General features: G+C 33.8%; 1 protein-coding gene across 1 annotated transcript in view; it reads right to left on the reverse strand.

Annotated features, from left to right (window-relative positions):
- TNKS2 (tankyrase 2) overlaps positions 1 to 24,867 on the reverse strand; it is a 61,447-nt gene that overhangs the window by 13,301 nt on the left and 23,279 nt on the right. Inside the window, exons 7-21 of the mRNA XM_001375634.5 lie at positions 24,275 to 24,341; positions 22,461 to 22,647; positions 20,840 to 20,961; positions 19,522 to 19,613; positions 19,366 to 19,444; positions 17,523 to 17,694; positions 15,373 to 15,452; positions 12,669 to 12,814; positions 12,082 to 12,247; positions 10,091 to 10,310; positions 7,965 to 8,074; positions 7,220 to 7,408; positions 4,926 to 5,181; positions 3,127 to 3,209; positions 668 to 788 (exon numbers count right to left, since the gene is read on the reverse strand). Of these exons, the coding sequence (XP_001375671.1) occupies positions 668 to 788; positions 3,127 to 3,209; positions 4,926 to 5,181; positions 7,220 to 7,408; positions 7,965 to 8,074; positions 10,091 to 10,310; positions 12,082 to 12,247; positions 12,669 to 12,814; positions 15,373 to 15,452; positions 17,523 to 17,694; positions 19,366 to 19,444; positions 19,522 to 19,613; positions 20,840 to 20,961; positions 22,461 to 22,647; positions 24,275 to 24,341 (2,090 nt within the window). The remainder of the gene's footprint in view (positions 1 to 667; positions 789 to 3,126; positions 3,210 to 4,925; positions 5,182 to 7,219; positions 7,409 to 7,964; positions 8,075 to 10,090; positions 10,311 to 12,081; positions 12,248 to 12,668; positions 12,815 to 15,372; positions 15,453 to 17,522; positions 17,695 to 19,365; positions 19,445 to 19,521; positions 19,614 to 20,839; positions 20,962 to 22,460; positions 22,648 to 24,274; positions 24,342 to 24,867) is intronic.

The following is a 24,867-nucleotide window of genomic DNA, read 5'->3' on the forward strand; positions in this document are numbered from 1 at the left end:
CTTAGAATCAATACTGTGATTGGTTCTAAGGCAGAAGAAGGTTAAGTCACTTGCCCAGGGTCACACAGCTAGGAAGTATTTGAGGCCAGATTCAAAGCCAGGACCTTCCAAGTCTCTAGTCCTGGCTCTCAATCCACTGAGCCACCTAGCTACCCTCTAGAAAGTTATTGTTAAACTGAGCCTAAATCTGCCTTTTGGTACATTCTACCCAATGACCCCAGTTGTGTCTTCTAGGATCAAATGGAATCCCTTTTCCACATAAGGGCCTTTCAAACAAATGAAGATAGGGATCAGGCTTCTCCTTAAACTGTGTCTTCTTCAGGGCAAACAATTCCCACATCATAATTCCTAGGAATTGGGCTTTTTGTCTTAAGGTCAGGTTGACTTTCCAGAAAACAAACTTTTAAATTTTATTTTTTACCACTTACATATAATAACAAATTTCAACATAAATTTTATGAAATTATATGATCCAAATTATCTCCCTTCCTCCCTTCCACTCCTTCCCAGAGCTAGCAAGCAATTCAATCTGGGTTATACATGTATTATCATGCAAAATATCTTTATATTATTCATAGAAAATAAACTTTTGAAACAAATATTTTTAAATATGGGAAATGTCTATAACCAGAAAACTGAAGAGAACAATTTTTAAAATGAATGGTACCTTGCTGTCCAGAGATAAGTCTTTCAACTCCTTTAATGATTTTATGCCTATGCCCATAAGCATTAATCCCAATCTCCTTTAACTCCTTATGTCCCATTTCAACTAAAACATCCAAGGTGATCTAGTTTTAAAAAAAGAATAACATTTAATTAAGAATGGAAATATATTTGATGGTTATTATCATTACAAAAGATATAAAGACATACATGGCAATTTCAAAATATTTCTAATAATTCAGAAAGTAAAATTCATACACTGATATTGACTATGAAGAAAGGAGATAAGCTGAAATAATTAAGGTACACAATACATAAAATCTAATTTAAACATAAGAACTTATGTCAGAATCAAAGAGCAAAACAAAAATGTTTTCAACTCATTTTTATGAGAAGTTAGAGAAAGAATTAACCATACAATTTTATGAGGGACTAAAACTTGGAAGTTTGGAAATTATCATTTTTTCTATTGTTGATATTTGATCTCTTAGATGTACAATTTTCTTTCCATTTTCACTATTCTTGAGTGCATTTTAGCCCTTAGTTCAGACCTTAAGTCTAACACCAACTTGGTCTTTCTTCTAGTCTCTCCATTCTGATGGCAGAGTAATTTTCAAAAAGGAACACAAATCCTTAAGTTTTAGAACTTAAAGGGACTTTATAATCATCTAATACAACCTCTTCAATTTAAAAAAGATAATGAAATGAAAGCTCAAAGAGATTACATCATGTGGCTGAGATCACAGAGATAGGAAATGGGAGAGCTGAGATTTCAACTTAGGTTTTCTTACTTCAAATCTAGCTTCAGAGGAAGGAGAACACTTTTCTGACCCAAAGGACTGTTTACTCTCCACCATTCATTACTGTCAGAAACTTTCTTAAGGCATTAAGGAGCTAGGAAAAGGGATGCAGAGTAGGGTAGAAGAGAGGAGAATGCTACAGAAGGATAAAAGGAATCAGAAGAAGGAGGCTAGAGACATCATAGTTCTGCTTTGGGCCTCAGTTTCTAGCCTAGGTTTGTTCCTGACAAATATCCATAAAGTACATCCTGGATCCAAGTCCCTATAGGAGAACTACCAGTGGGATCCAGGCGGCTTCATCCCCAGTCCCCTGGTCCTTTAGCTTTGCCATCACTAAACTTAGATATTGTTTTAACACAAAATTGCATCATATCATTTTACCTAATAAAGCACCTATGTTACTGCCCTTTACCTAACCCAAATGCAAATAATCATATGAATATAAATTATTATGACTCCTTTATGAAGTCAAAATTCCTTTGCTTGGCTTTTAAGATCCTTAACAATCTGGGCCTATAATCTGGCAATGTGGTATGAGGAAAGAGTCGTGGATTTGAGGACTTGGGGTTTCAATTCCATCTCTGTTGCTTACTATTGATAAAATTTGTTGAAGACAAAAAATTCAACTCTCTATAATCCCATTCCTATACTATATTGGACAGGCAACATAGTCTCTCCGGGCTTTAGTCTACAAAATAGGAGGACTAGAATAAATTATCTTTGAGGTTCCTTCCAACTTCAAATTAATTAACTAATGTTCATTTGACCTACTCCCGAACAAACTAATTCTCACTTCTTTGCTTTTGCTGAACCTCTGATCACAAATATTTCTTTGCCTCAACAAATCTTCATCCTTTGAGGCTTAATTAAAGTCTTGTCCCTTCTAAGGAGTTTTCCCTTAGTACTACATATCAAACTGATCTTTTCCTTCCCTGAATTCTATAATATAATTTTATACTTATAGACAGTCTATTTCCCCCCCTAATGATTAATGTGTTAATTCTATCTCCCTAAGTCAGGGATTTTGCCATATACTTCTCTCACGACACCTACAGCACCTAGCAGAGTTAATCACACAGCAGATGCTTAATAAATACTTGCTGACTAGTTACAACAGAAATGAACAAATGGTGAATCCAAGAAGAGCTTTAAAAATTAAAACTCCACAATTGACGACCCATTCAACTGGTTTTCTAAGCCCATGCCTTTTGTCTTGGATATAAATACTAAATATTGGTTCCAAGGCAGAAGAATGGTAAAGGCTGGGCAACTGGGGTTAAGTGACACAGGGTCAACACAGCTAGGAAATGTCTGAGGCCACATTTGAATACAAGGACCTACTGTCTCTAGGTCTGGCTCTCTATTCACTGAGCCACCTACCTGTCTCATTCAATTTTAATATGTGTGAAATAGAATTAAGGAAGTAATCTATACTCCAAAATGGATGCAAACCTTAAAATAAGAGAAAGCAGAAATTGTGAGAAATGCTAATGAAATTAAAAGGCCTTTAATGGCAAATGTGCTATTTTTTTCCCCCTCAAAGTAGATTTAATATTTTTCCCCTGAATGGTTCAAGTGATCAAATCATCTAAGGGGAAAAAAAAAACTGGAAACAAAAAATCCAACACAACACCAAACCTAGCAATAAAATACAGGTACTTACCTGTTCTCTTTCAAATATATCGATTAAATGCTCAAGTCCAAGATTTCTTACAAACTGATTTATACTAAAATCTATTCCTGGAACTAGAAAAGAAAAAATACACTAAATTGCATGTAAGAGTCATGTAAAGCAGCGCTTTGCAATCTGTATATTTTTCAATTTTGTAGAATTTAATTTTATTAGACCAAGATAGGCATCAGAAAAAAATTAAAATTAAGAAAAATACTTAATAGTCACTTAGATGCACAATACTGACTTGCATTTTTTTAACCTCTGTCTTCTGTCTAAATATTAATTTTAAGACAGAAGAGAGGCAAGGGCTATGAAATGGGATTAAGTGACTTGTCCAGGGTCACACCACTAGGAAGTGTCTGAGGCCAGATTTGAACCCAGTTTCTCCTGACTCCAGGTCTGGAGCTCTATCTACTACCTTGATGTTCTACACTGCTTCTTAATAGCAAAAAAAAAGTGATAAGATTTCAAAATCCTTGAAAGTTGGAACAGAAGAAACTTTGTGGTAAAAAAGGGACATCTTTTAGTTATACACTCTTAGTTTTGCCTCATGGCATTCATTTTTATACTTTCTGAACCAAGTTCTAAATTTATTCTTACAGGTTTTTTTAAGCCATATCATATTGTACAACCTATTCTTTTGAATAGTGTTAGTTCTGAAAATATGTGAACTACTAAAAAATATCATAACAAAGGTTCTAGTATAGCCTATTGATTTGATTTGACTAATTAACAATTACTAAGTGACTTGTGGAAGAAATTCACAATTGTACTGGATTCTTAACAACTGTTTCAATATCCTCCCAATTTTCCTCTAGATTAATGTGTGCTAGGTTGTCAAACACAATGACCATAAGTAAAAAAACAAAACAAAACAAAAAAACTTCCTAGGCTTGTCTAGAGTGCTAGATTTGGTGTGAGAAGACTGAAGGCAATTTTATCTCAGACAATTATCACACATGATTTTGGATAAGTTACTTAATCTCTTTCAACCTGTTTACTCACCTACTAAGTAGGGATAATAGCACTTACTTTTCAGGGTCATTGTGAAGATCAACTGAATTATATGTTAAATGATTTTCAAATCTTAAAGTACCACATAATTGTTAGCTACTATTACTATTAGTCATAGAAGCTCTAGTTCAATGGGGGTAAAAATTAATGGGAGGATGACTGCTCTGTCTTGCTAGCTGAGAGGGCAGGCCAGACATTTTTTTTTTAACAAGTGTGGCTTTTTTTGAATCAAAATTTCCTGGGGGAAGGGGAAAGATTCAGGAAATTGTGCCATCCATATCCTATACTAATCCACATGCTATGTTACTTTAAGTAGTTCATATATTTTTTAAAAATGTCTAATAATATTCAAAATAAAGTTAAATAAAACCTAAGAATACATGTAGAACTTGGAGCTCAAAGTATAAAAATTGGTGCCCAATTTTAAAATGGAAACAATTGTAAGAAAAACTTTTATGCTTCTATAACAGTGCATGGAAAATGGCTATTTGCCAAACTATTTGCCTAAAAAGTATTGTCAACCTTCAGAAAAAAGTATTCATACTTAGAAAACATTACTGAAATGATAGTACCTAGTTCATCAATTCTTGCTTGGAAGAAAGGTATATAATAAATGATCACTAGTAATTCCACTCATAATTAAAAGAAAAGCAAGAGTTCACTGCTTTGATAACCAAATTAGGTCTAATTTCTACCTTTCTAGTTTGATACATTTTTTTAGCACTCATACAAAATGAAACAAACTTCATTTAAAGACTGGAAAACTATCTCACCTTCCTTTTTTTCCAAACCTGAAGCACCTTCTGTTCCACTCGAATTAACGATTGAAGAGAGTTCAGAAAAACTACCAGATAAATTGTCAAGACTACTGGCTGCAGAGAGAGTGGATGGGCTAGAGGGAACTGAAGACAGAGTATCTGATGTATTTCCTGTGCTTCTCAGACCATTGATGACTTGTGGTGGTTTATAACAACATGGCAAGGCAGAAGGTGGCATGGCTGCAGTCAGAAGAGCACTAACATCATCGGCCTAGGGGTCAAATAGAAAAATTACAGACATGATGGACATTTGTTTCTTATTTTTAAAATTTGAAGTCACTAAAATACACCAAAAAAAAAAAAGGCTAGTCCTTAAAAAATTAAGGCAAACAAGTCAATATTCAGGGAAACAAACATGCCCTGGTAAATCAAGATAAATTTGTCAAATATTCACCATGAAAAAAATCTTCACTTTTTATTGCTCTTAAAATGTATAGAGAATGGCACACACATGCACACAAAAAAGGCAAGAAAAGGCTGAAAAACTTGATTATATTGGTATTGAATCAACATAGCCTCTTCGACCTATATACTTAGTTTAAACAAACTGAATGTCAATACATTTTCAGGAAAACAGTCAATGAAATGTTTGTCTCCAGAAGGAATATAATTTTTTTAGATAAAGGGGTATTCTTTTCTAGAGAAGTCTACTTGTTTGGCCAAATGTCTTCAAATTTGGAAGTATATAACAATTTCAATTAAAAATCCCTCAACAATATTTGTTTCCTCTTTTAAAATTCAATTAAAACATATGTTGCCAATCATTACTTCTTTTTGGAGAAAATGATTAATAGTCTTTTTGTTACTAATGATGTTATAATAGCTACTTATCTTTCTCCTCTGAGTTTTGATGGCTCACCTAGTCTGTGTCACACAATTTATCATTTAGACAGATAGCAATTTCTGATTTACAAAAATTAACTATTTTCCAAATATTGCTTGTAAGGAAAATTCAGAACTCATTTTCCCATAGAAGCATTCATAGGTTTTCAGTTACTCACAGAAATTTATTTAATTCCTAATTTAGCTATATGTAATACGAAAACCCGCATACTTGTCATTATTTCCAGAGGGAAGTAGATCCCAAGTACCAGCAATGTTTTCTAATCCTTCCCCTAAACAGGGGAGAAGGCATTCTCCCTATGAAGACAAGAGGGGTATCTCTAGCCACAGCAACATTCAGGGAGGCAGAAGCTCCTGGTGTGTGGACTTTGTCAGAGTAGTTGAGGGTAGGAAAAAGGGTAAATAACATGAACTTTTGTGGCAGCTTCTCTTCTTTGGAAGAATGGCAGAAGCTCCATTACTGGGAAAGAAGGGGACCAGAGGAGGAGCAGGAAATTCCTGATTACTGTGGCATAGAAGGGATGGGAAAAGGAAGAGATAATAGAAGGGAAGTTCACCTAGAGAAGCAATAGCTGAGAAGGAAGAGAAATGAGCAGAACTCATTCTGTATGTGTTTTGTTTTGCCTTCACAAATATATTGTAAATTGAGAGCAGGGACCAACTGTATAAATGGAGATTTGAACTTTTGACTTCATTCCCCAGAAGTCCTTAGTATTTCCCAAAATTCCCTATAATCTCTCCTGCATCTCCACATTGGCAGGATCACATTATTGGTATTTAACTGGTGGTAACTCCTCCCACAGGCTCTTTCTTTGGGATGATGCAGCAAGTATGGTGGTAAGCTAAGCGCGGGGATTTTAAATGGGCTAAACAGTCATGGGCACATGGTCTTTATTTTGTATCCTCTTTATTCCTTGATTTCTGATCCTTAATAAACCTCATAAAATATAATATTTTTATTATTAGAGATAAAAATTTTAGATTTTATACAACCATACTTTCCCTTTTATTTTAAAAAAGAATTTGGCATAGTGCCAGGCACAGAGCAGCTAGCTACTGAATAAGTATTTATCTGATTGAATATACTATACTAGCATTTATCAATTATTTTTTAATATCCAAAAAATCAGAACTTAATCTTTATAGCTGATACTCTGATTTTAGCCCTTGTCACCATAAGACTATTGAGCTAGGAGTAAGAAGAAGGTCTCTCTCTCCAAGTCCTTGTTACAAGTCACTGGCTGTGGAAAGCTTTTTAACTTCTGTGTCTCAGCTTCAAAAGGGACAATAATGGTATTACTTCCCTCAGGTTTACTCTCAGAGAAATGCTTTTTAACCTTTATACTGTCAGTATGTTATTATCAGAAATCTAGCTGAAGAAAAGAATAAAAGAATTCATGACTTACAGTAACTAAATCCAATGGGGTTTGTCCTTCCTGGTTTTTTAGTGTAGGGTCAGCTCCATGCGCCAACAATAAGGCACAAAGTTGGGTTCTTCCCTTCTGTGCTGCTTCATGCAAAGGAGTGAAAGCCCATTTATCCGTGGCATTGACACAAGCATTATACTTGATAAGTAATGCTGCGACATCGACATGCTGTAAATGAAAATGTATATAGCATTTGAGATATCAGTTTCTCCTTTCACACTAGTTTCTCAAGAAGAAACTATACTTGTATACCGTTTTTATTTCTTAAATGTAATTTGATAATTTAAAAAGGTATAGATTTTTTTTAACACTTCAATTAAGTAGTCAGCATCATTATTATACATTTTGGTAACCTGAGAAACCAGCTAAAAGATGTTACTTTAATCATTTTCTAATTTTGTATAAGGACAACTGTTAAATATAAGAGACATCAGTTGTACCTAATTATTCATACTAAAGGTCAATATAATTTGAATTTAAGAACTAAAGAATTGTATAAGTCAGTACTCTATTATAGTCAGGTCTCCATGATCTCTATAGATTCTCTGGGCTACTGCAGTAGTGGTCTTAAAAAAAAAAGACAACAAACAAACAAACAAACAAAAAAACAGAAGAGAGGACACCAAAATAGACTTGGGGGGAAAAAGTTTGCCAGCAGGCTACTATACCACTACTTACTTTTACATTTCCAAAGATTTTTTTCAGTGTCCAAAGGACAGCTTACCCCGTATGATGCTGCATTATGTAATGGAATAAGACCACCTTTGTCCTGGGCATTCACATCAGCTCCATGTTGCAACAGATATTCTGCAACTTCTAAATTGTTGTAACCCGCTAATATTAAAAAAAAAAAAGAGGGAAAAGGTTATATTAAAAAGTCAAATGTAGCAAGTTTCATGTGAATTTCTAAAACAGATAAACAAATGAAAAATTATGTGTAACAAGGTTTCATATTGAAAATACCATTCTCTATACTGTCAGAAATTGATGATAACCAGAAATATTTGAGGAGAAAACTTATTTCATTGGAAAAATATAGTGAGAATATTAAAAACACCCCCCTTCCTTCTTTTAATGTCCATTAGCTGCATCTTTTAGGCAACCTTCTCAATATCTTTAAACATAGTTTAAATCAATTATTTAGAGATGGAAATGACTTTAGAAGTCATCTATTCCAACAGTTTCATTTTTATAGAGCAGGAGATAGATACAGAGATGTACTTAAGTGATTTGTCCATTGTCATACAGGTCCTATGACTCCAAATCTATTGTACTACTCTTGGCAAAGCAATAGTGAAAATATAATAATGTATAAATGTACTAGTAAAGATAGGTAGCTTTAAAAAAATAGAATATAAGAACTTAACTGGATTAATATATCTGCTCTGAGACTTAGACTTTAACTCCTACTCTTAATAAAACCACAGGGAAGAAAAGATGGATTATCTACTTTCACAAGAACTGATAAGTTTTACCTTCTGGGAGGTCTATTTAAATAGGGATCCACAAAACAAACAAGGATCCATATTTTTCCCTTTGTTGACCTATACACTTTCTACATGAAGCCCCTTTTCATTTATTTTCTTTGTAATTGTAGTCTCACACAGAGTAGATATTTAATAAATATTGGTTGACTAATTTATGAAAAAAAAAAAGGTGACTTAAGCAACATGGTAATTTAGAAGACTCAAGCACCATGGAAAATGGAAGGAACTACTTCAGTGTGAAAATAATCTACTCTATTAAACTTCCACTCAAAGATGTATAATATTATTATTGGGTTGACTTATCCAAATATCTGTCTAGACCCTAACTTTCAGAAGGCCATACCAGGGGCACAAGCTTTGGCAGGTCCTATCAAACTAGAATGAACGACTTTGAGCATAAGCCTAATAATGGACTGTATTCTATTGAAAGTATAGGGAGGCTCATCATCAACAGGTTGAACGCAGAGTGACAAGTTTTTCAACTACAGCAATGGTTCGAATTGGCTTTCTTACTCTTACTTATTTACAAAATTCCATCTTCTCCCCCCATTTATCTTTGTATAGGCTATTCCCATATCTGAAATGGAACACTTCCTCACATGTACTTCTCAAAATCTCTTGTTTTCTTCAAAGCTCATCTTTAAGCTCATCATGAGGTTTTTCCAGGGGCCCATCATGCCTTTCTCTACCAATTCACCTTAAATTACTTAGTACACATTTATATGTTTACTATTGTCTTCCCTAAACTCTATGAAGGAAGAGATTATTTAATTTTTGTCTTTGTGATCCCAACAGCTGGCATGTAGTAGGCACTTAATGAATTCTTGCTGACTGGCCTAAGATCATCTATTAAGTTACAGACTAGTTGAGACTTGAATAAGGAAGGATTACCTACACTAGCATACGACTGATACCTGTGATGGCGAACCTATGGCATGTGTGCCAAAGATGGCATGCAGAGACCTCTCTATGGGCATGCGCAGGCCCCTGGCTTGGCCAGTTAGGTGCCTGGCCCCAACCCCTTACGCAGGCAGTGGGGCACTTGACCCTCTCTCCAGTTGGAGCTCAGTCCTGGCTTGGCCAGCTGGAAGCCTAGTCTTGCCTCTAAATGTGAGAGAAGGGGCTGCACCATCTTGTTGGTGGAGCACTGGGCAGCCCAGGGCCAGTAGTCTGGTGCCCCTGCCCCGCCCCGGAGTGGGGCATGGCATGAGGTCCCAAAAAGTTTGCCATTATTGATCTATGAAGAAAAATATATAAATAGTAGACAATTCTAAGGCTAAAAGTTTCAGAAAATTTTTTGAATATTTCTTATCCACACAAAGATCTATCATTGTAAAGAATCTGGGAAATATCATTCACTTACCTGCTAAATGTAATGGAGTTGAATGTCGGCCCTGAGTATCACGACAATTTACGTTATCAGGGGAAGATAACTTCTTTACTCTGGCCAAGCAGCCCTTCTTGGCTGCATCTAGCAAAGCTGCATCTCCCCTAAGTAGATCCTGGATATCTGTATCTCCATCTTTAACAAGGTCCAAGGGAGTATTTCCATCTCGGTTTTTTTTTGTAGGGTCTGCTCCATGCTAAGCACATGAAAATCAGAAAGGTAGGAAAGCTCTAATTTTGTCAGTATAAAAACCATATTATAATGCCAAAGAAAAGTAATCTTGTCTTCTGAACATTTAGCTTTAAGGTTGATTTTATTTTTACCATTTAATTAGCATGAAAAAATAAGAAATCAAATCCATTCTGCATAGGCTTTGAAGATATGGTTAATATTTGTAAACACACTCTGCAAACTATTATTCATTGATCATCAAGAAATATATATGAACTTAATGCTTTATTTTGGATGTAAAGTTTAATGCCAGCCATAGCCTAGCTGAGTCCTAAATCAGGGCAAGGGCTCCTCTAAACTATGACAATTACAGACTTAGAAAGTAGCTAATTATATACACCTAGACAATCCTAAGGCTAAAAACCTTAGAAAAAATTCTAATGTTGAAAACCACTAACTGCATATGTGTAAATAAGGCTAAATTATAAGACTATTCAACTCTTAGTTATTCTGAGATTGAAGAAAAAATCTGGATGGGTTGATTTAGGATGACATTATTAGCTTCTTAAAAATCAGTCAGGGAATTTGCCCCAGAATATATAATATAAAACACATTGGATATGGAGTCTACCTGAGCTTCAGAGTCTATTTGTTCTACTTACTACTACTGTGACCTTAAAACAAGTCTCCTATAAAATGAGAAGATTAGAAGGTCTCTAATGTTCTCTGCTGGCTCTAAATTTTATGAGTACTTCAAAGGATTAATATATACAATGTTATTCTACACTTAATGATTCAAATGAATTAAAATTTTCTTAAAAGGATTTTGAGATGGAAAGGTCATTAGACTTAATTTAATCCAATGCCCAAAACATTTTTGACTATAAACATCATTTAATGAAAGAACACTATCTTGTGACTTCACTGAGGTACTAATATTTGTTGACTGAAAAAAAAATATAACTGGTTATGTGGTCCTTGCAATAACCTTATAGGTCCTTAGGGGGCACCACAGCTCATAGATTAGGAACCTCTGATTTAGTTCAATTTCCTTTGACAGATGAGGAAAATGGAGTTGGTGGTGATAATGGTTTTGATTAGTAGCAGTAATTTATGATTCTCTGTTGCTTCAAGGCTTGCAAAGCTTTTTTCCCATTAAGAACTCTGTGAAATAGTTAAAATATCATTCCCATTTTATAGAAGAAGAAATTGAGTCTGAAAGGATGCCCAACAGCATATTTCTAGCAAGGAATAAAACAAAGATTTTAACCTGGCTTGGGAAATTTGAATTAGTTTGCCCCTTTACACAGAATTATATAATGAAGTTGGTTTTTCGTACACAGTTTAAATCTATTATTGCTATTAGAAATAGTATAGGTTTATAGGATTATTGAAAGGAAAAGAAGGGGGAAAGGAATATGCATTTCCATAGTCTAGTACCAGGCACTGTTCTAATCATTTTTACAGATGTTCTCTCATTTAATCTACAGACCACTGTTAGGTAAGTGCTATTATCCCTATTTTACACTGAGGAAACCAAGGCAACTGATGGCTAAAACTTGCCCAGAATCACATGGCTTTGAAATGCATGAGGTCAAATTTGAACTCAAGTTTTCCTGATTTTAGGCCTGACTATCCACTGAGCCACAGGGACCCTGGGACCCTTGTGGCATATGAGGAAAAAAAAAGGTCCAGAGTAGTTAAGTATCTTGCCTAAAGTCATGACATATCATTAAACACAGTTCATAAACCACATGCATCATATACATGCATTATATACAATTACTTGACTATACCTGTAGAAGTAGTTTGCAAATCTCATATTTTCCTTTTGCCGCAGCTTCGTGTAAAGGTGTGAATTTCCACAAATCAGCCACATTAACCACTGCTCCATGTTTAACAAGCAATTCTGCAACTTCATAATGTCCATAAGAACATGCATTGTGCAAAGGCACGAGTCCACTGGAAAGAAAAAGTTAAACAGTCATGGTAACAGATAGTTAGTTTTCAATGTTCTTTTCCAAGTAATTTGTTTGAAATATTACTGAAATGAACTTATGTATAGATCACAATAAATTTCACAATACCTTAATTCCATGATTAATATTAAAACAGCATCAGCTATCTATTCCAATGAAGGAAAAATATTTCTAACATAAAACTGATATAAAGCAGTATTACCTATTTCGCTTTCCTTTACAATTCAAAAAAACCATAAATACTATACAAATAAGCCCAAGTCCTAGGAAGCAGCTGAACTGAAATTTGAATTTTATATTTACAGCAATACAAAGAGGCAAAAAAACCAGACAATTCTCATGAAACAATGTCCATTAAATTGAGGTGATAAAAGGAAAATCAAGTCGTGCTAAACACTCTTTACCCTTTATCTTTAGCATGCACATCAGCTCCATGCTGTAGCAGGTATTCAACCACAGACACTCTGTTGTATCCTGCTGCAAAATGAAGTGGTGTAGATTGCCGTCCTTCAATGTCTCTGCAGTTGACGCTCTGGGCAGTGCACAATTTCTGCAGGATGTTTTGAGAGCATTTGTTAGCAGCAATTTTCCTTGTTGCTTTGCTAAATATTTAACTAAGTTTCTGATGACTGTTTGAAAGGGAAGAGAAATGGGACTCTGGGTGTATAGAGTATGGGAAGAGATTTTTTTTTAAACCCTTACCTTCCGTCTTGGAGCCAATACTGTATTGGCTCCAAGGCAGAAGAGTGGTAAGGGCTAGGCAATGGGGGTCAAATGACTTGCCCAGGGTCACACAGCTGGGAGGTGTCTGAGGCCAGATTTGAACCTAGGACCTCCCGTTGGGAAGAGATTTTTTATAATGGGTGGGGAAACCTTGGACATGTTTGCAAAAAAAATTGAAAGGAGGCAGCAGGAAAGGAAAAATTTTAAAGATTGCTGTCCCCTGCTGTAAGATAGAATCAGAAGGGGATGACTGTATGCCACATGATGACATGTACTAGCTAGCCCTAAATATCCTGAGATTCTTTTATTGTATTGGAGAAGTTGAATGTGCCAATGCTTATTAATATGATGAGAGGGGGAAAATGAAAAAAAGAAGATACTATCTCTAACTTTCTGGAACAGAGGCCCTGTAACTGGAGTATTCAATACTGCCCAAACATGCAGACTTTTGTCAAGTGTCTAAGGAGCATAAGAGAAGCCCAAATTAAGCCTTCTAAACTAACTAACTCCACAGGGGAAGGGCGTAGCAGTTTGTGATTCAGGTAAATACAATGGCATCCTACGGGTTCTACCACTGAAAAGAAAGACTGAAGATCTGAAGAGTTCCCAGATGTGGGTAAGTAAGGTTGCATGTCACTTGGGAAATGTGAACTAAAATTTTCCTGTAGTTAAGAGGCAGTAAAACTTTTCTTTTCCCATTTGCCACTATAAAGGTAAGCTGTGTCATTACAAAGCTTCATCCTAAACTTGCTTAGACTTATGTTAAATAGATATTAATACTATGATTAAGAAACTAAATGGCAGAATTATAACCACATTTGGGCCCATATTTCCTTTAATTTCCAATTGAGGCAAGGTCAATAAAGCTATAAATTCTAAGTATGATTTGTACTATTTTCACTACTGAATTTGTAATACATAAATATGAAATGTCTTTCAAGGATATTAAGTGGTAATGATTTTATGGGCTGTTAAGAATATTCCTCCAAAAATGTTTGATACTTCAGTGATCAGTATGGTAATTATGAAGTAATTGTTTTGTTGGAATATCCATTGGCTTTGAGCACCTACAAAACTCTTGGTCTTAATTTGGAGATGTTAGTTTCAATTTTGATGAATAATGTATGTGCCTTAGTCACCAAAAGATAACCAAAGGAAAAAGCTGAAAATTATTATTTATAGAAAAATTCATAAATATTAAGATAGTATCCCAAAGTACCATACCTTTAATTATTGTGTTATTTCATAATTATAAGACTATGAAGTAATTTTTAAAAAGAAATATTTAATCATATATTTTATGCATATAAATACACATATAAAGCCTAAAAAAATCAAATTGAAGTTATAGAAAAGTACAGAAACCTCAATTAGAAAATTTCTGTTAATATACTGTCAGATATAAATTGTTTATTTCATTTAAGTCTACTTCTTTCATTACTTTCATTAGTAGTTATAAGTAAAAAGTACTATTTAAAGAAATTCTCAGATCCAGGTATAGAAGGTATGAATGGGCTAGAACTTGAATAGTTGGAAGGAGCATATACTTTAAACAGACCCTCTCTCATGGATCCCCTGAAGTCCTGACAAACTAAAACTTGTTCAGAAAAATAACTAAGAGAACTGGAGGAAATTAGTCTGAATACAAAACACAGAGGAGCTATGATAGTTGACTTTATGTGATTATGTGAAAGTAGGAAGAGTGGAAGTTCTAAGAGAGAAAGATTTAGGCTTAGTGTATGGAGAAAAAAACCTCACAATAAAAAAAGCTGTACCAAAGTGGAGGCCTCAGGAAGTAGTGGGTTTCCCATGATGAAGGTATTTCTAAGTGGAACCACAGTTAGGGATGGTGTAGACAGGATACCTGTTTAGGTCAGGTTCATGATGGATTAGATAACCTAGAATCATTTCCAACAGATTCTGTAAACATTCTCCTGAGGATTCAACATATTTAAGCCACGCCAGTAAATCCTAAATGCCTCTTTAGACAAAACACTCAGTAAAAACCTCCAGAGTTTGTTACGCATTTAATTAATAGTCATAATTAAAGTGGAAAAGAAGTAGAAAATATAGGATGTAACTGGATCCAATTTAGGGAAAATATTTATTAAAAATTTAAAGGTCTGCTTATATATGATATAAATGTCAGATGAGGATAAATCTTTTCCTTACTCAAAAACCCTTACTTGGAGGAGAAAGAGATAAGAAACACAGACATAAAATAAGAACATGTAGTGAGAATAGAAGGGGACTTAAAAGATCTATTCAAGAATTTTTTTCTTTCTTAAAGTAATATGACATCATATTCTCTGGAGGGAAAAATCCAGATATTCTGAACCACAAATTTGAAAAACTGGTTATCAAGAAAACAAGTTTATATCTTACTTTTACAGTTTCTACATCTCCAGCCTTTGCAGCTTCCAGCAATTGTCTATCTGCGTCTGAATTACTCAATGGGAGCCCCTCTAAAAAAGAAGGAAAAGTACTTAATTTCTAAGTGAAATATAAGTCTTATGTAAGAGGTACTGATCAGTCTCTCTGCTTAGATCTCTTTTTCTTTTTACTTTTTTCCTTGCCTTTATTTCATTGTGTAGGGTTACAAGGGACTATGCTAGATGAAAACTTCAACAGTATTATTTTAAATTCCCTTTGGAATTTAGAACAGGTCTACATGACTGTTATATGTTACAATTTGTTGACGTGAGAATAAATGATCATATGCAATTCAAACAACAAATAACCACAGATTACACAGTAAATAGAGGCCTACTACATAACTTGGCTAGGTTGATATAAATTATCATCAAAAATCATTTGGAATCTCGTTAAAAAATGAGACTAGTATTCTCAAATAAGACTTGACTTCCTTCCTTTCCTATGAACAATACTGCTTTACTCCCTACCACCCAGAAAGAACAGCTACTAAGCTAAGTTTCATACAAGATATATGGTTGTTAAATGGGCCATTCTAAGTAGTCTCACAGCTTAACAATCAATCCAGCCACAATTATGTATTATGCAGCCTCCTCACATTTACTTAGGTATTATGCAAGAGGAATTAGGTAAAGGACATACCACTGAGTCTTTTGGTACTGATGATGAAAGAGTCAGGCATTCAGGTAACTGCATTGTAGGGTCCAAAGTATACAAAGAGCAGGGTGTGACTAAGAAGAACCTGTTCACCTTATTTTAATGAGCTGTTTCAAATGAACAATAGGTGTGCAACTGAGATCCTGATAGGGCTCCTTAACAGTAGCAAAGTCAGAAATAGTACAATTTGTTTCTAAAAGGATAAGAAATTGTACTAAAATAAAGCTATTGCATTTGTTTCTTCTAAGGAGATCCTAAAAATGTGGGGGGTAATATTTTTCTGCTTATCAAATCCTCTTAGGAAACCTTTTTGGAAATTCATGGCAGTGAGAAGTAATCTTGCCCTAGCTGACTATTTTTCTCAGATATTTTGGGTGAACAGACACCTGATCTACCTATTTAAGTAATAGTCAATATAAATCTATTTGTAGCCAAATATTTACTGAATGTTTACTAAATGGAAAGGTACTATGCTAGTTGCTATATGTTATGGATATGTGAAAGAACCTAAAAGACAAATTAGACTCACTGAGGAAAAGCAGTCAAAAAAGACATGCTTTTTGGGTTTGCTTCGAATTTCATGGCAAGGCCAGAATCTCAAAATAGCAGCTCAAAAGTATTGTCTGGCTATAATCAAAATAAAAACAGCTCTTGAAAGTTTCCTTCATAATAATCTTTAAGTTGTTCATTATTTTAATGACCAAAGAAGCTTTTGTACTGTCATGACCAAATGACCCAGACTCTCTTTTCTTCTGATTCCTGTAAAGCCTGTAAAGTTATTGTCAATATTCCTCAGTTGCTTGGGTTTGTAGAAATTCCTTAGAAAATGTTATGGATAAAGTCTTTTCATAAACAATATTCTGTGAGAAAGTTACACCTCTTACATAATGAAATGCTTATATTTTACTTTCAATAAAAACTTTTCTCTTTGTCATAATAAATGGAAGATCTAGCCAACAATATGTGTGCTATATGTTTTGTCCCCTCAGCTTATCTCTCCCAGTCATTCAGATGATTGGTTTTTATCTTTCTGTCTTTTTAAAAAATTAGGCTAACCCTCACAAGTCTCTCGAGTCATTCATCACCTATCACCTATCATATAAGTATATACAAGCAATATAAGAGAGTAAAGAAAAACCTGCCAGTGTTTAGATTAGGACAATATTTATCAAAATTGCTCAGAGTATCCTAGTAAGTTTCTAAGATGTCAATTCAAAACTGATTATTCAACTGGGCAATCAATTTTAAGAGTACAAACAAAAACAATACAAATTAGCATTTAAGAAGATCTGATCACTAAATATACTGATTTGGTTAGAGAAGAAATGAAAAATAAATTCAGGAATTGTGTCCTTTATCTACTTCTGCATTTAACATTTAAAAGACACATGGACTCATTTAGAAACCTAGATATACTTTCTTTTTATAATAACAATATTTCATACCCTGAAGAAGTTGCTGTACATTTTCATTTCCCATTTGTAAAGCTGTGAAGCCTTGGAGAGATACGATTGAAGGGTCACACCCATAGCTCAAGAGAAGTCGGCATGTCTGCAAATGACCACAGTGTGCAGCTCTATGAAGAGAAGTCTGACCAAGATTATCTAAAGCATTAACCTTAAAAAAGCAGAAAAGATTCCATTGAGAATGTAGAGTGACATTAAAAGCCAAGAAACAGAAGTTAATTTATTTATTCACAATTAAATCTGGGTTGCTTAATTATGAAGCAGTCTTCTATAACCTTTAGTCACAATGGTTTTTTTAAATCAATCTACAGTAAGATTTCATCAATGTACAAATGTTAACTATAAATATAGAAATAGTTCTCTATTTAGCATTAAGATATTTCTTTAACAAAAAATATTTTAAACTCTGTATTGGTTTATCCCAGTGGTACTATATAATTATGTAAAATAACATTATTCACAACATACAATTTGTATTTTTTGGGGGGGAAGTGAGAATGACTATGTAAAAGAAACAAATAATTAAGGCTCATAAAGGAATTGAGGTCACTAGGATATTCTGAACTACTTCAGGGAATAGATGGTCAATTGGCTATTGGTCACAGCAATCACATCTCAATGATCTTCCAAATAAAACTACAACATGGGTTGTTTTTTATTTCCACTGGAAACTGAAAAGGAAATGGATAAACTAAAGTGTCTGTGAACTGCAAGCCTAATGTATTGCAATTATCACAACTCCTTAAATAATATTCAATACCAAATTTCCGTTAAATCATTCCCTGTTGAAAACTTCAATGAGCTACCCTTTCATTCCCTCCACCTCCAATTTTAAACATCACGTATTTTGATATTTTAAATAGCACCAAATTTGGCCACAGTAAGTCAACTACTTTAAAAGTGACTACAAAAATATAAGACAAAATGAAATAAATATACCTTCATTTAGTCAATTATAGCAGAAGAAATCTAGATTAGATATTAGTACTTTCAAAAAATAATTTGTCCTTTGGAAGGTTATGCCAGAGAAGAATATAGCATTTACTTCTTTGGGAATATTTTACTAGGGTTGGCAGATTTTTGGGGGAAAATTTTAATATATTCTTGATGGGAACAAAAGGGAACCTAGATGATGGTCTATTATCCCTTCTAATGTAAGATAATAATCTATGAATGACACACTGTAATTTATCTTTAACTGATTATTATTTTTAAAAGTTATTGGGACAAAATTATTTTGGGTCTTAAAAGGACAAGGATATAGCCATTTGCATAGCACTTGTCCATCAAAACAAAGTTTCCCCAAATGGATAGCTAATCTATAATTACTGATATTATTACTATTCATAATCACCTTCGGATTTTCTCATGTAATTTATTTCCCCTCTTAGACTAATATAATAGCCATTTTACTATCTCCTTGACTCTTGGTTGTCTCCCTCTTGGACTTTTCTTGCATGACATTTTCTGAACAATCCTCTTATGAAGCAGTATGGGATAGGTGAAAAAAATGTTGGATTTGGAGCCAGGAGAGGCTAGGTCAAAATCTAACTTTCTGGTCTTTTACTAGCTTCTTCCAAGGCTCAGCTTAGATGCCACCTCCTTTGTGGGGCCATACTCCTTGTTTGAACTCTCCTTCTACTCCTAAAAGTACTTTGTACTAATTTATCTGTGCATATGTTGTGTGCTTCTAGTGCAAAGGTAAGCTCCTTAGAGGCATAGCCTATGCTTGCCTTGTATCTTTAGCACTAAGCATGATGCCTAACATTTGGAAGGTCTCTTAATAAATACTTCTAAAAATCAATTTGACTGAAAGAGATACCTTTGCTTCATGTTTCACCACAACTTCAACAACATCATTATGAGCCTTTTCAGATGCCACATGCAGAGGAGTCAAGAATCTTTAGAGGAAAAAAAAAAGTCAGTGAATACATTTACCAGAAAACCCCATTCAACTTATTTTTGAAAAGAGACTTACTCTTTTGTTTTTTCATTGATGTTTGCTCCTTTTCTTAGTAACAGTTCACAGACTTGTTTTCTCTTGGGATATGGAGATGCAGCAGCACAGTGCTAAGTAATTTAAATTTCAACATAATCAAGGACAACAATTAATAACACTCTTATTTAAAATATGTATTTTTAATCAATGTTAAAGGAACTTTTTGATTTACTGTGTTCAGTATCTGACTTAATACTGTTGAAATTTCAATCTCTATACTCTATTTGGTAGAAGTGAATAAGCATAACAGTTCTTTAAAAAAAATCAAACCTTAAAAATTATACTTGGCTAACTATTCTAGACTGTTTTTACTATTTCCTTCACATCTAGGAAGAATCCTTGTAATAGATTTACACGTGCACATATGGGTATAGCTAAAATGAGGTGTATGACCAACATGCTTTTTCAGATTCTTATAACATATAGGATAAAAAAGAAGACAAAGGAATAAAAATCTTTGCCAAAGTTTGGGATGACTTATCTGGTAAGGTATCATAACTGCTTTTAGAGGGGTAAGTTTCGAAGTATTTATATTCCTGGCTCTCTCTAATAGTGGCTGCAGACTGGGAAACTTAGAACAGGTGTCTGGCTAGTCATATCCTACAGAGTGCTAGAAATAGTCTGTCCTTTGCAGTTTGAAGCCAGAAAGAAAGAAAGGGGTTATGTGAGTATAGGTTTTCTTCTACCAGTTAAAAGTTTTTGCAGCTATAAAGTCCCAAGTTTTTGTAAAGGGAAAAGTCAGTTTATAGACTGGGCTGAACTCTATCCTGAAATAGGTGATACTCACATTGGTCTAATATCTTAGAAACAAATGATTTCATGAAATCTTAATGTGAGTCAATGGCTAGCTCCAACTAATAACAAAAAGGTACCAAAAACCCCTTTATGACTAATTTAAAGTATACTCCTATAAGACATGGCCATGGGAGGACATTTCTAACAAGATGACAATATACTGAATGAACATAAATTAAAAACTAATGTTAAATGTATGAAGTTCAAAAGGTTGGATCTGAAGTCAATGAAATGCATTGTTTGCTTTAGTATTTTAAATGACTATTCTCAAAACCCTTTTCTTAGGGCAGCTACTTGGCTTAGTGGATAGAGAGCCAGGCAGACCTGGGTTCAAATTTGGCCACAAACATTTCTTAGCTGTGTGATTCTGGGCAAAAATCATTTAATCTCAATTGCCTTACTCTTACTTCTTTTCTGTCTTGGAACCAATACTCATTATCAATTTTACAAAGGAAAGTAAAAAGCTAAAAATAAATACAAATTTTAAAAATTGAATTGTTACCAATGCTGTTTCATGAGTTTGAGGATGCTTGAAATTCACTATCTCCAGAGAGAGATGTTTTTTGATTCGAGCAACATCAGCTTCTCTTGCAGCCTGCAGCAATGAATGGCCTTTGAATTCATCTAGAAGAAAACCATGTGAATTTGAAAGAAAATTATGAAACTGATTGTTTTTTCTTAGTGAAAATAGATACTTATTACTTTCTTTAAAATTACTTCCTATGGCATAACAAACACCTGGAAGGAGGCTTGAAGAATATCTCAAGTCAAAGAAAACAGAAAACTAATAACTGTTTCATGACTCCCCACCCCCAGGGGTCAATTTAGTTCCAATCCAACTCTATGGGAAATTTTTTGCTTTCAGCAGGCTTAGACAACCTCAATATATTCTAAATCCAAAGAATCTTGAAAACTCTCTAAAGCATTTTTGATTAAAGAAAGGGAATACATCAATGATGACTGACATCTTCACCAATAGGTGCAAAAAAAAGAAAAAGAAAAAGAAAAAAATACCTTCATATTTTTTAAACAGTAGGTGACTTTTGTGGGAACCAGTCAATTTGTCCAGGCCCCTGTTCTGTGCTAACACAGGAATGAATGAAATGGACTGTAAATAAATAAGTCTTGACCCCTTTGTTAATAGGTGAAGTATTCACTTTTACTATTCATCCATGGGTGAAGAGAACAAGGCCTACTAGTAGCTGTCAGTTTTGTAAATTCTTATGGAAGCAAAGATAAGGAAGGGCTTTGAAAAATTGAGTTTCCCCCAAAACCGATGTAAAAGCATTTTTTCAAGGTTCACAATTATTCTATTTCAATATTGTAAAATGTCAGCTTATAAATTTTAATTTAAGTCACTATCTTCTGTTATTTCTAGAGCCTTAAGGGATATGTGATCATTCTAAACATGTTGATTTATCATTTATACTATGCTTTAAAAAAATTATATTTAAAAAAACCTAATTGTAGATTGTCATGATGAAGCTCCCACACCAAAGATATTGATGATTAAAATAGGTAATTAAGATATACTCAAAAGATAAGCAATGAAAAATGAGACTTCAGAACCATTTTTAGCTATCGTGGAAGTGTTAAAAATATTATTAAATAAATTCACAGAATGATAAAGATTTTAAGTGTTAGAAGTGACTTTAGAGATCTAGTCTAATTCCCTCATTTTATGGGTGAGGAAACTGAGGCCCAGAAAATTTAAGAGACTTGCCAATGGTCATATAGGTATTAAAAAGCAATCAGAATTAAGCCTAAGTCCTCTGATTGCAATTTTGTATTCAGAATAAAATAACTCAGAAGTCATCTTATTTAAGTCAAATTAAGGAAATTGTTTTAATAATAAAAATCTCATCAATCTTATACACACACATAATTTAGAAGACTCATTTGGAAAGAGAGTTAATATACTTAAATGTTTTTATGATCTGAGTGGGAGCATTTTTCCTTCAAAATATTTTAGTTTTTTGTTTAAAGAAGATGCTCTCAAGTTTTAACAGCTGCTATTAAAAGAAATATTCTGTATTTTAAAAATATTTTAGGAGTGAACAATTTTAGCAAAACCATAAGAATCCTGGTTTGATGTTCCTTAACATTCATTAATATATACTCACAAGCTAATCTTTCTTTTAGCTGAGGAGTGGGAGCCAAATCAATGGCACTTTTATTGTGACAATTTAGGAGAGTTGGATCTGCACCATAACTTAATAGGAGAGAACACACTTCAACTCTATTCTTAGATGCTGCTTCATGTAAAGGTGTGAACTGCCACAAATCCATTGCATTGACACATGCACCATGCTGGAAATAAAGCACACATTTAAAATTTAAACAGAAGTTGTAGTTATTAGTACTAAAAATATTTCTATATACATGTAATTAACAATTTAAATGGGCTATAGCAAAAAACTTTTAAGTCATCAATTACTTGGAACTGGAAATGTCTTTTTATGTATATGATATTATGTTCCCATTAGCCCTTAAGTGCTTACTTAACTCCGAAGATAGCTTACATGTGTGTATGTTATATTTAAAATCAACAAATCTCAGAAGTTGGAAAAGCCCTTAAAAGGTTCCATATTCTAATCCTATCCAATCAACCTTCCACCTAATATGAGAATCTCATCCACAGAATTCCTAGTAAATGGATTCTAACTGGCTGGCTTGAAATTCTGCTTGTTTTCCATGAGATTATTTTGTCATCAGATAGATATATTTATAAGATGGTTACTAATATTAAGTGAAATCTGCCTCCTTTTAAATTTCCACTCAGTGATATTTTTGCTTGCAGGAACAAAAAGATCAAGTCTATTTCCTCTTTAGTATGAGAGCTCTCATAAAGTATTCTGAAGACAGATAATATGTCTCCCCAAGTCTTCTCTTCAATTGAGGCTATATGACTCATAATATCAGTCCTTTCAACCACTCCTCATGACATTATTTGCATGTACTTCTTTTGATAAAGTCTGTTTGCCTGCATACCAATTAAATATATGTGGCATCTTAAAATATGGCTGAGGAGATGAGGGAAAGAATTAAGTGGAAAGAAGGGACATTTAAGAATCAAGGAAGAGAAGAGGTATGTAAGGTTAGGCTTTTAACCTTCAAATGATAGGAACTGTTACTTAAATGCCATACCCTCTGGCAAAAACAATCAAAGAATTTAGAATTGGAAAAACTGGTGATCATCTAATTCAATTCCTAGATTTTACAGATGTAACTGAAGCCCAGAAGTTTTGTAACTTGCCCAAGGCCACAAAGACAGGTAGTAGCAGAACCAAGATCTGAATCTAGCTCTTGACTCAACCAATGCTCCAGTCATTTTTCTACAGTTGTACATACAGAACAGTTGTAAGTCATGGACTACCTGTAGTTCACGACAGTCTGGATAATTAAGTGAATAAAAATAAAAGGCACATTCAAAAATAAACAAAATTGTTGATGATTTTTAAAAATGGGTTAATTTTCTTAATAATTATGGACTCCAATAGGGATTGCCTTTTAAATGTTTTAGTAGTTCTGAAAATTGTGTTTTTGTCATAAACTATACATTTAATTTGCTGATCACATGATGATAATTTTATCTTTGCATTAAATTATAAAGTTTATGTGCATGTGAATAAAAATCAGAAACCTGAAAATTCACAATATGGTCAGATGTAGATATACTTATCCCAACTATATTTTAGAAATGAATTTGGGTAGTTCTTCTCTGCCACTCATATCAAGTTACCATTTTAAATGTAATCATAAAAATTTTTTATAGATTATGACTACAGGAGAAGCAGTAGAACACAGTAGATGGACCTAAGAGGTAGGAAAACCTGCATTTAATTCCTACCTCTGACACAGACTGTCTATCACAATATTAATGTGTCTGAACAGAAAATACAAGAAACAAGTTTGAGAGAGATATGAAGGAACTAACCTTTACCAGAAGTTCTGTTACTTCATAATGACCATAGGAACAGGCATTGTGTAGTGGCACCAGATCTCTAAGATTTGATAGAAATATCTATTATTAAATATGCCCTCTTCCATACAGTTATATTAACCTTATAAATTTCTACATTATAGTTTATGCATATGTGGAAAATTGCAGAAGCAAGAATTTTTTTGAATGATGAGACATTCAAAACCAACTCATTTGAAAGAGGGTTTACAGTTAAATAAATGTCAAATCTACTTTAACTTGAGCTAAATAGTATAATTAAAAGAATAAACTTCTAAAAAATATTTAGAAGCCATTCAGGCTTTTCCTTGATGACCTGAAAAAATTAGTTTTCCCTCATGATATGAGTCTCTTTTTACTGCTTGGCTTAAACCATGGCTAATTAATGGTCCTAATGATTCTGAATGGCTCCAACTGGTCCCCTCTGCTTGGACACTGTCTATCTGGACATAATGGGAGGCCCTCATCCACTGCTTCTTGACATGAATTAATAAATGTTCATACCTATCATTAAAGAGGTAAGTTTTAAATACCAGATCCAACAAATTTATGTGAAATACTATTAGGAG

The sequence above is a fragment of the Monodelphis domestica genome, chromosome 1, assembly GCF_027887165.1.
Source record: "Monodelphis domestica isolate mMonDom1 chromosome 1, mMonDom1.pri, whole genome shotgun sequence".
Classification (NCBI taxonomy): Eukaryota; Metazoa; Chordata; class Mammalia; order Didelphimorphia; family Didelphidae; genus Monodelphis; species Monodelphis domestica.